At 43.9% G+C, this 13,676-nt stretch overlaps 2 protein-coding genes across 2 annotated transcripts; both read left to right on the plus strand.

Annotated features, from left to right (window-relative positions):
- Window positions 1-893: 893 nt before the first annotated feature.
- LOC101770437 (receptor-like protein 2) lies at window positions 894-3,374 on the plus strand. Its single transcript, XM_012843192.2, has one exon. The coding sequence runs from the start codon at window positions 923-925 to the stop codon at window positions 3,068-3,070; it is 2,148 nt and encodes a 715-aa protein (XP_012698646.1). The 5' UTR covers window positions 894-922; the 3' UTR covers window positions 3,071-3,374.
- Window positions 3,375-10,694: 7,320 nt separating this feature from the next.
- On the plus strand, window positions 10,695-13,671 carry LOC101771639 (tyrosine-sulfated glycopeptide receptor 1; the record flags this gene model as incomplete). The annotated part of the gene is made up of 1 exon (XM_012843194.2): window positions 10,695-13,671. A coding segment is annotated over exon 1 (2,820 nt), but the record flags the coding sequence as incomplete, so codon positions are not given.
- Window positions 13,672-13,676: the final 5 nt, after the last annotated feature.

The following is a 13,676-nucleotide window of genomic DNA, read 5'->3' on the forward strand; positions in this document are numbered from 1 at the left end:
TTCCTCACACCCACAAAGGGGCAGTTTGGGGTACATATAGGCCAACCATAGGTAGGTGGCTTAGAAGCTAAGCAAAACATCTTTAGAGCATCTAAGTAGATAAAATGCACACAGTCACATAAATAGATAAATAGCACACACAACACACACATAATTTAGTCTATCATTAGGCTGCTCAAAAAATGGTGGTGTTGACCTGTTTGGCTGGCTCCATTCATTCAACTCCGGACTGAAGTTTGGAGTTGCCAAACAGGTCCTAACGGCAAGAAAGTAAACGCCTCGGATCAGGAAGAAGCAAAGAGCACTCAGCGACAATTCCTCCATTAATCTGCAATCTTCTTGTACACCACTTGCCCTTCTGCTGCCTGAGTCGATCGCAGCATCGATGGCTGCTTTGAATTTCACTCGTCTTTTCTTAATGGATGCTTTGCATCATCGTCACCAATTCGAGACTTGCAAATCTGTGGTGTTAGTTCTTTCCTGTGAAATCATGCCTTGTCCTGGTCGTCAGAAGGGAGCACATCCATGGCTCAAATTTTGTCTAAATTAAATGGTGAAGTGATGTCAGATGAAGTAAAATAATGCAGGCTGTAACAATTTGTAAAGAAAAATGATAGTGGATGATTGTTACACGTATCATTGAACTGTTTCACGCATGGTTGTCAGGCTTACCAAATATACTGTAGCGGGTGTCTCGGACGAAACATCGTGGCGCGGACTGAGAAAACGATGTAGCAGCTAACCCTCGACCCAGTTTTTCTTTTGGCAACTAGGACCGGAAAGGCCGAAAGGATCAAACAAAACGGAGACAGCAGCTTGTCCTGTTTGTCCTCGTGCTCTTTCTAGATCAGACCCTGTTTGGCCCCTACTCTCAAGACACAATTTATGCCTCTCATTCCATAGTGATTTCTGGAGAGAAGCCATGCGGGCACTGCATTTCTCACACATGAAATACAGCAACAGATTCCCCACGACTTTCCTTAGCCTTGCTCTTGTTTTGATCCTCTTCTTGGCCTCTCCCACAAGCGCTTGCACCGAGCAGGAGCGCAACTCACTCCTTCAGTTCCTTGGCGGGCTATCGCAGGGTGGAAATCTCACCTTGACATGGAAGAATGGCACAGACTGCTGCACTTGGGAAGGGATCACCTGCAGTCCAGACAGGACGGTCACTGATGTCTTCTTGAGTTCTAGGAGCCTTCAGGGATTCATCTCACCGTTCCTTGGCAATCTCACTGGCCTATTGCGCCTCAATTTATCCTACAATTTGCTGTCTGGCGGCCTACCACTCGAATTGGTGTCGTCCAACAGTATCATCGTCCTTGATGTCAGCTTCAACCAACTCAATGGAAATCTGCAAGAGCTGCCATCTTCAACCCCTGCCCGGCCTCTCAAGGTACTGAACATCTCAAGCAACTTGTTTTCAGGGCAGATTCCGTCCACTACATGGGAAGTGATGAAGAGTCTGGTTGCCCTTAATGTAAGCAATAACAGCTTTACCGGGCAGGTACCAACAACACTCTGTGTCAATGCACCATCCTTTACTCTGCTTGAACTCAGCTACAACCAAATAAGTGGAAGTATACCTCCAGAGCTTGGTGATTGCTCCAATTTAAAATATCTAAGTGCTGGACACAACAACCTCAACGGGACTCTTCCAGATGGCCTCTTGGATATTACCTCATTGGAACACCTCTCTTTTCCAAATAACCAGTTGCAAGGATCACTCAGCAACATCAGCAAGCTCAAAAATCTGGTCACCCTTAATCTTGGAGGGAATTTTTTTGATGGCAATATCCCAGATTCTATAGGTGAACTCAAGAGACTGCAGGAGATTAGTTTGGATCATAACCAGATGTCTGGGGAAATCCCATCAACTCTGAGCAACTGCACAAAGATCATAACTATCAACCTCAATAGCAACAGTTTCAGCGGACAACTCACCAAGGTCAATTTCTCCAACCTTCCCAATCTAAAAAACATAGAGCTTATGGGGAACAAATTCAGTGGCGCGATTCCAGAAAGCATCTACTCATGCAACAACCTAACTGCACTGCGACTATCCTTCAATAGTTTCCACGGTCAGTTGTCAGAAAAAATCAGCAATTTGAAGTTCCTCTCATTCCTATCACTTGTTGACATCTCTCTTACAAATATCACAAGTGCATTTCAGATCCTTAGGAGTTGCAATAACCTGACCACCTTGCTAATTGGACTCAACTTCAAGCATGAGATCATGCCACAGGATGACAGAATTGATGGTTTTGAGAATCTTCAGGTTCTTTCTATGTACGAGTGTTCTTTGCTTGGAAGAGTGCCTCCTTGGTTATCCAAGCTCACAAATTTGGAGGTGTTAGACTTACATAGTAATAAGCTAATCGGGCTAATACCTGACTGGATGAATAACCTAAAGTCCCTCTTCTGTTTAGACATATCAAACAACAGCCTTACAGGGGAAATTTCAACAGCCTTGATGGAGATGCCGATGCTAAAAACTGATAATGTAGCCCCAAAGATCTTTGAGCTCCCTATTTATGCAGCTCCAGCACTTCAATATCGCATGCCCAGTGCTATTCCTAAACTACTGAATCTGGCTGCTAATAATTTCACTGGTGTGATCCCCGCAGAGATTGGTCAGTTGAAGGCGCTCCTTTCACTGAATTTGAGCTTCAACAAATTATCAGGAGAGATCCCAGAAGCGATTTGCAACATCACAAACCTGCAGGTGCTCGACTTGTCAAGCAATGATATCACTGGTACAATTCCAGCTGCACTGAATGATCTACATTTCCTGTCTCGATTCAATGTTTCTAATAATGACCTAGAAGGGACAATTCCAACCGGAGGCCAGCTTAGCACTTTTACAAATTCTAGCTTTGATGGCAACCCCATGCTGTGTGGTTCGATTCTTAATCACCATTGCAATTCTGCAGCGGCAGGTTCAGTGTCCATTTTCTATGAAAAGCTCAGTGGTAGTAAGGTCATCTTCACAATCTCCTTTAGTGTTTTCTTTGGTGTAGGGGTGCTATATGATCAGCTTGTACTATCATGGTACTTTGGCCAAGCGAAGTAAACGGAAATAGGGTACAATAGTGCGCATTTGCTTCAAGACAAGTGATTGACAGAATTGTGCTAAGAAACAAACAGCTACAGCTTTGTAATTTTTATCTCCATTGCCAACCTTGCTGCAATCACGAGTTGTTCTCACTTGTGCAAGATCAAATCAGTAGCCCCAGGTACAGCCCTGGCATTAGATGTTCAGTCAATATTCTTTGATTTTGGAACTTGAGAGTTGAAGCAACTGGAGGATGGTACCGACATCACCTTCAGTGTTTTCATTAAAATAGGAGTGCTATATAATCAGATGGAACTATCCAGATACTTTGGCTTGGAAAAACGTGCTGCAGCAATGTATCCTGCCTTGAAGAATGAAGATAGCCAATGGATGTAGCTCAAGCTCGCAGCAAACAACTGCATGTAATTGTTAATACCCATATAGAAGCATGTAGTGAAATTGTGATCTCCAGTTTTTTCTCTTGACCAAGTCCAGTTCAGCGGTCCCATCTGCTGTCCCATCCCGCTACAAGATCTGGCATTCGCAGCACTAAGTCACTTCGGTTGCTCCAAAAATGAGATGCTGCAAACAAATTAAAGGACCGAAAGTAGTAATGTCAGTAAACACACTAATGTTACGTATCTACATCTTTTCCAAAGCACGGTAAATATTTTCAAAGTTTACTGTCACATGTGTGAACGTACGTGCCTTGATAGTTTGATTGTTTATCAAGGTGAAAATAGTTGCTTAAAAGAAATTAGTACCTCAGATCGGTTGTTTCGATGTACAAGTAGCTAAGAGTCCAAACTGTATCATCCTATTTTGGAAAGCCGTGAGATAACCAGCCGGACGGTTAAGTGATACTAGTGTCTCACTCTGCGTGTTCTTTTTTTTCCATCGCATAAAATATAAATTATGTTGCATTACAAACTATACAAGTAGGGGAGCAAGATGGAAAGCTAAAACCAAAAAACTTCCATTTGACTCGAGAATTCCAACAAATGGTGGGAAGCATTGCGAAGACAGCGAACAAGTCCGCAGTAAAACTTAAGCTAGGACGCGGACAGCGCGGCTACTCCCTAAAACTCGGGTCAAAACCTTCTAATCGGGGAAAAGGAGTAGTGTTCCGTGGCGATTGCAATCTCTTACCTTGGAAGGGAGCAGACAGCAGAGCGGAGGTCGCTGGACGTGCCACGGCGTCAGACGCCCTGACCGAGTCGGGGCCCCCGCCCCCGGCAACTTTACGCCGGAGCGCGTGCGCATTGGCTCCCCGCGCCGCCGGCCGCCGTTGCTGCTGCTCCGTTTGGGACTCCGGTAGGTGGTTCGCCTGCTCGGTGGGAGAAGGTGAACTGGGCCGGGCCGGAGTGGGGACCCATACTGGTCTGTTTTAGAATGATTTACTGTTTTTGTTTTTTTTTTAAAGGGAGCTGGTCTCCCACTACGGACTGGGTCGGAATCTGGTCTCTCCCGCTTGCTGAGCAGTTGTAAACCCGCTTCCTGTTAATGCGAGCGCGCGCGCGCGCACCTATCGTAAATAATATTGCTTAGTTCTTTTACACCATCATGTCATGGTTGGTTGGATAGAAAAAATAATCGCTTAACCACAATATATATAATCAGGTTCATGGTAACGATGGAGTGGGCGCAGCAAATCCCCGTGCGTTGTGAATCGTGACCTCAGCGATTATACTAGCGCCAAGAAACTATTCTTCTCCCCTACAATGCACCGTGATCAAGAAACTAAAATAGTACTGCCTCCCACGGAACTCCACATTTGAAACATGGATCGTTAGCTGAACATACAATATATTATTGTGCACGATATTAAAACGAACTAGCAGCAGAGCTGACAAGAGGTACTCCCTCCGTTCCAAATTATAAGTCATTCTAACTTTCTTGGAGAGTCAAAACATCTCAAATTTGACCAAATTTATACAATAAAGTGTTAACATTCATGATATCAAATAGGTACTATTAGTTTCTTCATTAAATATATTTTCATAGTATATCTCTTCGGTGCCATAAACTCTTGTGATCTTCTCTATAATTTTGGTCAAATATAAAATGGTTTCTCTCTAAAAAAATTGGAATAACTTATAATTTGGAACGGAAGGAGTATCTTAAATGACCAAAAATAGCCACCGGTCACGAAAATGTAGAAAACCACGCACACCACGGTACAACACAAACCACGCACACCACGGTACAACACATTGATCACGCGTTCCAACGACAGTCAATTTTCACCGGACCAAACCAGAGCTGCGGTACTTGGCCGCATGTCAGTACAACAACTGCCCGTTCCGTTTCGGCCGCCCACGGGACCGGACGGATAAAACAGGTAATATTCCTCCGTCCTAGAATACAATTCTAAATAATGCAATTGTAACTACGTATCTCCAAGTAAGATTTGCAAGGTGCCCCGGCCCCGGCCACTCGCGACGCCCGCCACGGCGGCCCTGCCCGACCGTGCCGGAGCCACCTTCCCGGCCCCGGTCGCGCCGCCAGGCCTCGGCTCCGACTGCGCTCGAGCCGCCTGGACCGCGCCGCCCGCCTCGGCCGGGGAAGAGGGAGGAGGAGCCTCCGGAGTCGGATTCAGGGGGCGCCATGGCCACCTCCATCCCCAGGGCCCACGCCAGCCTATGTGCACCGCCAGCCACCTAGGCTGAGGGGTGCCATGTTGTGCCCTCCTGCCACCGTGCCGCGCCACCCACCGCCGACTAGTGTGCAGTGTGCCGCACAGCTGTGCCCTCCTGCCCCTTGGTCCTTGGAAGATGGGGTGATAGGAATGGATAAGGAGAGAGGGAAAGGGAAGGGACAAGAGGAGATGGATCCAGGGAGAGGAGGTTCGGGCTATGGGAGCGCTCGATTTTGGAGACACGGATCGCTGACGTGGTGGAACGTATTTCTTTCATAACCTTATAACAAAGTTTTGGGCAGCTAAGCGGTTTTAAATTGAACATTTGCCAACTACAAAATTTTATATCTCGTTAAGCACTACAACTTTGATATAGAGTTTGTTTGCATCTAAGGTCATTTGAAAATTTTAAAATTGAAGATTTCAAAATTAGAGAGCTTACAATGATATTTTGAGCTATTAAACAACTTTAAATAAAAAGATTGTCAACTACAAAATTTTAGATCTAATTTAAATCTACAACTTTGATATAAATTTCGTATTCATCCGAGATCGTATGGAAAAGTTTATCTTCAAAAAATACATCGTTCAAACTTAATCCTTCAATCCTTATCATCAAATGAAAAACTTGTATGTATGTGACAACTAAATGATCTCAAATGAAAAACTTGTCAACTACAAAATTCTATATCTCGTTAAGCATTACGACTTTGATATAGAGCTTGTTTGCATCCGATGTTGTTTGAAAATTTTAAAATTCAAGATTTCAAAATTAGAGAGCAGAGTGACATTTTGTGCTATTAAACAATTTTAAATGAAAAGGTTGTCAACTTCAAAATTTTAGATCTAATCTAAATCAACAATTTTGATATAAAGTTTGTATTCATCCGAGATCGTATGAAAAAGTATATATTCATAAAAATACATCCTTCAAATTTAATCTTTCCAATCCTCAATATCAAATAAAAACCTTGTATGTTTGTGACAACTAAATGATTTCAAATGAAAAATTTGTCAACTATAAAATTTTATATCTCATTAAGTATTACCACTTTCATATAGAGTTTGTTTGCATTCAAGGTTGTTGAAAATTTTAAAATTCAAGATTTCAAAATTAGAGAGCTTTTAATGACATTTTAAGCTATTAAAAATTTTAAATGAAAAAATTGTCAACTTCAAAGTTTTAGATATAATCTAAATCTACAACTTTGATATAAAGTTCGCATTCATCTGAGATCGTATGAAAAAGATTGTATAAAAAATACATACTTCAAACTTAATCCTTCCAATCATTAACATCAAATGAAAAACTTGTATGTTTGTGATAATTAAATGGTTTAAAATAAACACCAATTGGGATTAAAGCCCCTTTAGTCCCGGTTGATAGTTGTAACTGGGACAAAACGTCCCACCAGATTCCCTAGAACTACTGGCCTTTATAACCGGGACTAAAGGGGTTCTTTAGTCCCGGTTGATATTACCTACCGGGACTAAAGAGCCACCCTCGGTGATTATCGGAGGCTGATTTAACTCTCTTGCTTGCTTGAATAAAAAATATTTTAATTTAATGGGTATTTGAGTTGAACTTTTGATTTTCTATTAAACGACATCCAATAAAGTGGAATAAAAATTTAGTGATAGAAATAAAAAATATTATTAATTTGAAAAATATAATTACGGACATTTTGCTACTCCCTCCATTCCAAATTATAAGTCATTTCAACTTTCTTGTAGAGTCAAAGCATCTCAAGTTTGACCAATTTATACAATAAAGTGCTAACATTCATGATATGAAATAGGTACCATTAGTTTTTTCATTAAATATATTTTCATAGTATATCTATTCGGTGCCATAAACTTTTGTAATCTTCTCTATAATTTTGATCAAACATAAAATGGTTTGACTTTCCAAAAAAGTTAAAATAACTTAGGGCCTGTTTGGTTTCACGTGAGCATACATAAGCAACTTAAAATAAGCAAATAAGTTGCTTATGAAACAATCACTCTTGCTTATGAGGTTGCTTATTTTTAGCACATAAGCAACTCTTGGGTTGCTTATGGTTGCTTATGGGGACTAAAAGGTGCATTTTACACCTCCTGCCCTCATTCAATGCACCCTACCTCTCTCTTTCCCCATCCCCCGTCACCACTCACAAGCTCCCCATCCTCCGCGCCACCCGCCGCCGCCGGCCTCCGCACCACCCGCCACCGCTCCCGCCCGTTGCCGCCGCTCCCCCGCGCCGACCTGCCGCCGCCGCTCCCGGCCGCCACCGGCCCCCAGGATCGGGCGTGTGCAGGAAGAAGAAAGGTGGGGAGGCAAATTGGAGGGTAGCAACACAAGGGGCAAATATGATAATGTTCATCTCATTCAATGCTCATAAGCAAGGGTATCCAAACAGCTAGACTAAAAATAAGCAACTCCAAATAAGCAACTCCAAATATAGGCCTGGTTTGGTTTGTTTGCTTATTTTTAGCACCCGTGTTTAGATACTAATTAGAAGTATTAAATGTAGACTATTTACAAAATCCATTACATAAGTGGAGGCTAAACGGCGAGACGAATCTATTAAGCCTAATTAGTCTATGATTTTTGACAATGTGTTGCTACGGTAAATATTTGCTAATGATTGATTAATTAGGCTAATAAATTCGTCTCGCCGTTTAGCCTCCACTTATGTAATGAGTTTTGTAAATAGTCTACATTTAATACTTCTAATTAGTATCTAAACATTCGATGTGACACGAGCTAAAAATAAGGCAAAAGCAACTTAAACCAAATAGGCCCTTATAATTTGGGAAGGAGGGAGTAGTTTAGAATTAAAGAACGGTGGGGTCAAAAGTCTTGCGTTGTTCTCGAGTCGCGCTGTTGCGTTGCGATGGGGGTCAAGCCTCGAAGTCTGAACCCGCAATTATGGACGTCGCCACCTCGCTCTTCCCCGTTTGCAGAGCTCAGACTTTGAAGATGCGAGACGGAAAGGGAGAACGCCTTTTCTCCCTTTTATTTTCCTTTGCTGGAATCCTGAATCGACGAACACGACGGGAACCCCGAACGCGTCACGGACAACGCGTCCGTCCGTCCGTCCCTCCTCGTCGCCGTCGGTTTGGCGTCGCCGGTTGGCGGTGTGAACCAAGACCGAGGCAGGCGGCTAGGCGCTGACCGCGTGGAGTGCGGGGCCCGCGTCGACGCACACGCGCACGCCGTTGCCGTTGCCGTTGCCGTGGCTGCTACCCGCCCGCCGCCTCGCGTTCTCCTCGTCGGGACCGGACGCGTACGGCACACGCTGCGACTGACTGACCTGCTGGCTGGCTGCAGGAAGCAGAAGCCCAAGCCCACACGCCCTCACACTGTCTCTTGTCTCTTCGACTCTTCCATGCTTTTTGCTATGCTCCCGTTGGCTCGGAACCTGATATAAAATTGTGAAAGGGATATTATTATGAGAGAAATAAACAAACAAGTGTGAACGGAAGAAACAAACCGAGACCATGTTTATTTCACTCCAAAATTCCAACTTTGGACTATGCAAAAAGAAGATTCCCCATCACATCAAACTTGTGGTACATGCATGGAGTACTGAATATAGACGAAATTAAAAATTAATTGCACAGTTTTGTTGTACTTTGCGAGACGAATCTTTTGAGCCTAATTAGTCAATATTTGGACAATAATTCACAAATACAAACGAAACGCTACAGTATTGCTACAGTGTTAGGCAACTAAACAAGACCCGAGTCCTACTGTGCAGAAACAAACAGAGAGGGATACAACGCCAGCTCAGCAGCTTCGTCCCAGTGTATCAAACTTTTGCGATCTGGTTCTTCAGAGCCTGGACGGTGCTTAGTGCCACCCACTTTGCTGTTCTGCGATCAACGCCGCAAGGAAAGTACAGACACCCGTGATGGCAGGCTATCATACAACCACCACTAAAAACCAATATGAAATGCGCAACTGCGCCCACTAAGCAAGTAGTAAGCACCATCAACATAATCACGACTAATAACTAGAATAAGACTACACACCAAAAAGAAGAAAACAGAGAGATTTTTAGCATCACTACCTGAATAAATTTGATTGATATGCCATCTTCACAGGATCAGACATTCAGACATCTTAACGGTACCAGAAATCACACGCTGTCCAGTACACTCTTCGATCGACTCTTGAATTCCGGTCAGCAAGAAGAGCCAAGGTCCATCACGCACCTGTGGAAGAACCGGGGCCATGGAAGGCAGCTGCGAGCGTACGCGTCACTGCATCAGCAGCAAGGATTAAGCACAAAGTAAACGCCTCGGGCCAAGGCGAAGTCGACGAATTGAATCAGACGACCAAGAATCGGGGCGCCAGGTCACCCTCACCCACCACCTTCCATTAACCTGCGCCTTTTTCTTATTTTCTTGCCACCACTTGGGCCTTTCATTTTCCAAGCAATGTCCACACCTTGACCGCGACGCCGATGATTGCTCTAAAGTATTGTACGCGCCTCCCGGAAATGATGCTCTCCGTGTACTGAATCTTGCAGATCTTCAGTTTTTTCTAAAAATTCGCTCCTTTTCCTGTTCACCAAAAAGGGTGCATCATCCTACAAAATAAATAGTGCATCACAGACACAGAGTGATCCTTTGTCAGTACTAATACTATGGTTAAGACAACAGGTTTGTTAAGTGAAGCTGGTAGGACAAGTGATGGCAGATCATGTGATCAGGTAAAATAAGGCAGGCTGTGCGTTATGTGTGAACATGGTAGGACAAGTGACGTCACTATATCAGATCAGGCAAATCACGGCAGTGATTCAACAAGGATTGATTCAAGGATGACTAGAAAAAGCAAATATTTCGTAGGGTCAGTTGGACTTCTTTTATGGATTATAGCAGGTAGCCACCAGTGAAGCATACAAGTGTGAACAACAAGCTGCTGCTTTGTCTATTCTATACTGCATTAAAAACGTACAATGATAATGAGGATTCTCCTATAGTAGCATATGATCCTTGACTTCATATTTTCTTTGTAGTGACCACGACTAGAAGGGATCAGCAAGAAGGAGGCAGGAGCCACCTCCTTCTTCTACCTTATGCTCTTCCCTGATTAGACTCAGAACATTGGTATCTCATCTAGACAGGAAACAAGTTAAGCGTCTGGTTTCCATGCTACTTTCAACAGGAAGCCATGCAGCCACTCCAATTTCCATACAAGAACTACAGCAGTAGGTTACCCATACCTTCCCTTGGCTTTGCTGCTCTGCTGCTGATCTCTTTGGCCACCCTCACCAGCTCTTGCACAGAGCAGGAGAAGAACTCCCTCCTCCAGTTCGTCTCTGGGCTCTCACAGGATGCTGGCCTTGCAAAGTTATGGCAGGAAGACACAGATTGCTGCAATTGGGAAGGCATCACCTGCAACGGAAACAAAACAGTTATTGATGTCTCTCTAGCATCTAGAGGCCTTGAGGGGCACATATCACAATCCCTTGGGAACCTCACCGGACTGCAGCAGGTTAACTTGTCCTACAATTCGCTGTCTGGTGGCCTGCCGCTGGGATTGGTGTCATCCAGCAGCATCATTGTCCTCGATGTGAGCTTCAACCAGCTCAACGGAGACCTGCACGAGTTGCCTTCTTCAATCCCTGGACGGCCTCTACAGGTACTTAATATCTCAAGCAACTTGTTTACTGGGCAGTTTGCATCCACTACATGGAAGGGGATGCAGAATTTGATTGCACTCAATGCCAGCAACAATAGCTTTACTGGGCATATTCCAAGTCATTTCTGTAACATATCACCATCCTTTAGTGTGCTTGAACTCTGTTACAACAAACTCAGTGGTAGTATCCCCCCAGGACTCGGTAATTGCTCCAAACTCAGAGTGCTCAAGGCTGGGCACAATTACCTCAGTGGGACGCTCCCTGAAGAACTCTTCAAGGCTACCTTGTTGGAGCATCTTTCTTTTTCCAGCAATGGTTTACAAGGGATACTTGATAGCACACATATAGTCAAACTCGGAAAAATGGCCATCCTTGATCTTGGAGAAAACAAATTCAGCGGAATGATTCCGGACTCCATAGGTCAGCTCACGAGATTGCAGGAACTCCATTTGGACTACAACAGCATGTCTGGGGAGCTGCCATCAACCTTGAGCAACTGCACAAATCTCATAACACTTGACCTTAAGAGCAACAATTTCAGTGGTGAACTCAACAAGGTCGGTTTCTCCAACTTCCCCACTCTAAAAACCTTAGATCTTATGCGGAACAACTTCAGTGGCACAATTCCAGAAAGCATATACTCATGCAGAAACCTGATTGCACTACGGCTGTCTTCAAATAAGTTCCATGGACAGTTATCAAAAGGACTCGGCAATCTGAAATCCCTCTCCTTCCTGTCGCTCGCAAACAACAGTTTTTCAAATATAACAAATGCACTTCAGATATTAAGAAGCTCCAAGAACCTCACCACCCTTCTTCTTGGGATGAATTTCATGAACGAGACCATGCCACACAATGCCAGAATTGATGGTTTTGAGAATCTTCGGGTTTTGGCCATTGACGATTGCCTATTGTCGGGGCAAATACCTTTTTGGATATCAGAGCTAGCGAATTTGGAGATATTGTTTTTGCAAGGTAATCAACTCAGTGGACCAATACCAGCCTGGATCAACACATTGGAATACCTTTTCTATTTAGACATATCAAACAACAGCCTTACAGGAGAAATTCCGACAACATTAATGGCTATGCCAATGCTAACTTCCGAGAAGACTGCAGCTCATTTGGACCCAAGGGTCTTTGATCTGCCAGTTTATGAAGGTCCATCACTTCAACGCCGCATACCAATTGCTTATCCTAAAGCTCTAGACCTAAGCGGAAACAAATTTACGGGTGTGATTCCTCCAGAGATTGGTCAGTTGAAAGCCCTCATTTCACTTGATATCAGCTTCAACAACTTGACAGGACCGATCCCCCCATCCATCTGCAATCTCACAAACCTGCAGGTGCTAGATTTATCCAACAACAATCTCACAGGTGAAATCCCAGCTGTATTGGAGAACCTGTACTTCCTTGCCGTATTCAACGTTTCTAATAATAACCTCGAAGGGCCTATTCCAACTGGCAGGCAATTTAATACATTTCAGAATTCTAGCTTTAATGGGAACCCAGAGTTGTGTGGCTCTATGCTACTTCGTCGATGCAGTTCAGCTCATGCACCTCCAGTCTCCACAAAAAAAGGAAAAAGGAAGGCAATTTTTGCAATTGCATTTGGCGTGTTCTTTGCAGGAATTGCTATTCTTCTGTTGCTGGGGCGTCTTCTTGTCCTAATCAGGGTAAAGAGTTTAACATCCAAAAATAGAAGGGAGGATAATGGTGATGTTGAAACAACTTCATTCGACTCCAGCTCTGAGCACGAACTGATCATGATGTCACAAGGTAAGGGAGACAAAAACAAGCTCAAATTCTCTGACATCGTGAAAGCTACAAATAGCTTTGACAAGGAGCACATCATTGGGTGCGGTGGTTATGGCCTAGTCTACAAAGCTGAGCTACCTGATGGCTATAAGCTCGCCATCAAGAAGCTTAATGGTGAAATGTGCTTGATGGAAAGGGAGTTCACTGCAGAGGTTGAAGCACTCTCCATGGCCCAGCATGAAAATCTTGTGCCACTCTGGGGTTACTGCATCCAGGGAAACTCGAGGTTCCTCATATATTCTTTCATGGAGAATGGCAGCCTGGATGATTGGCTTCACAACATGGATGATGATGCCAGCACAATGCTTGACTGGCCAACGAGGCTCAGGATTGCACAAGGATCAAGCAGTGGCCTTTCTTATATCCATAATGTCTGCAAGCCTCACATCATCCATCGTGATATCAAATCCAGCAACATCCTACTGGACAAAGAATTCAAAGCTTATGTTGCAGATTTTGGGCTGTCAAGGTTGATCCTTCCCAATAAAACTCATGTCACAACCGAGTTGGTTGGCACTCTTGGTTACATCCCCCC

The sequence above is a fragment of the Setaria italica genome, unplaced genomic scaffold (genome assembly GCF_000263155.2).
Source record: "Setaria italica strain Yugu1 unplaced genomic scaffold, Setaria_italica_v2.0 scaffold_24, whole genome shotgun sequence".
Lineage (NCBI taxonomy): Eukaryota > Viridiplantae > Streptophyta > Magnoliopsida > Poales > Poaceae > Setaria > Setaria italica.

Excerpts from the sequence above, each read along its gene's own strand:
- LOC101770437 (XM_012843192.2), top strand. The coding sequence starts at position 923 with ATGCGGGCACTGCATTTCTCACACATGAAATACAGCAACAGATTCCCC.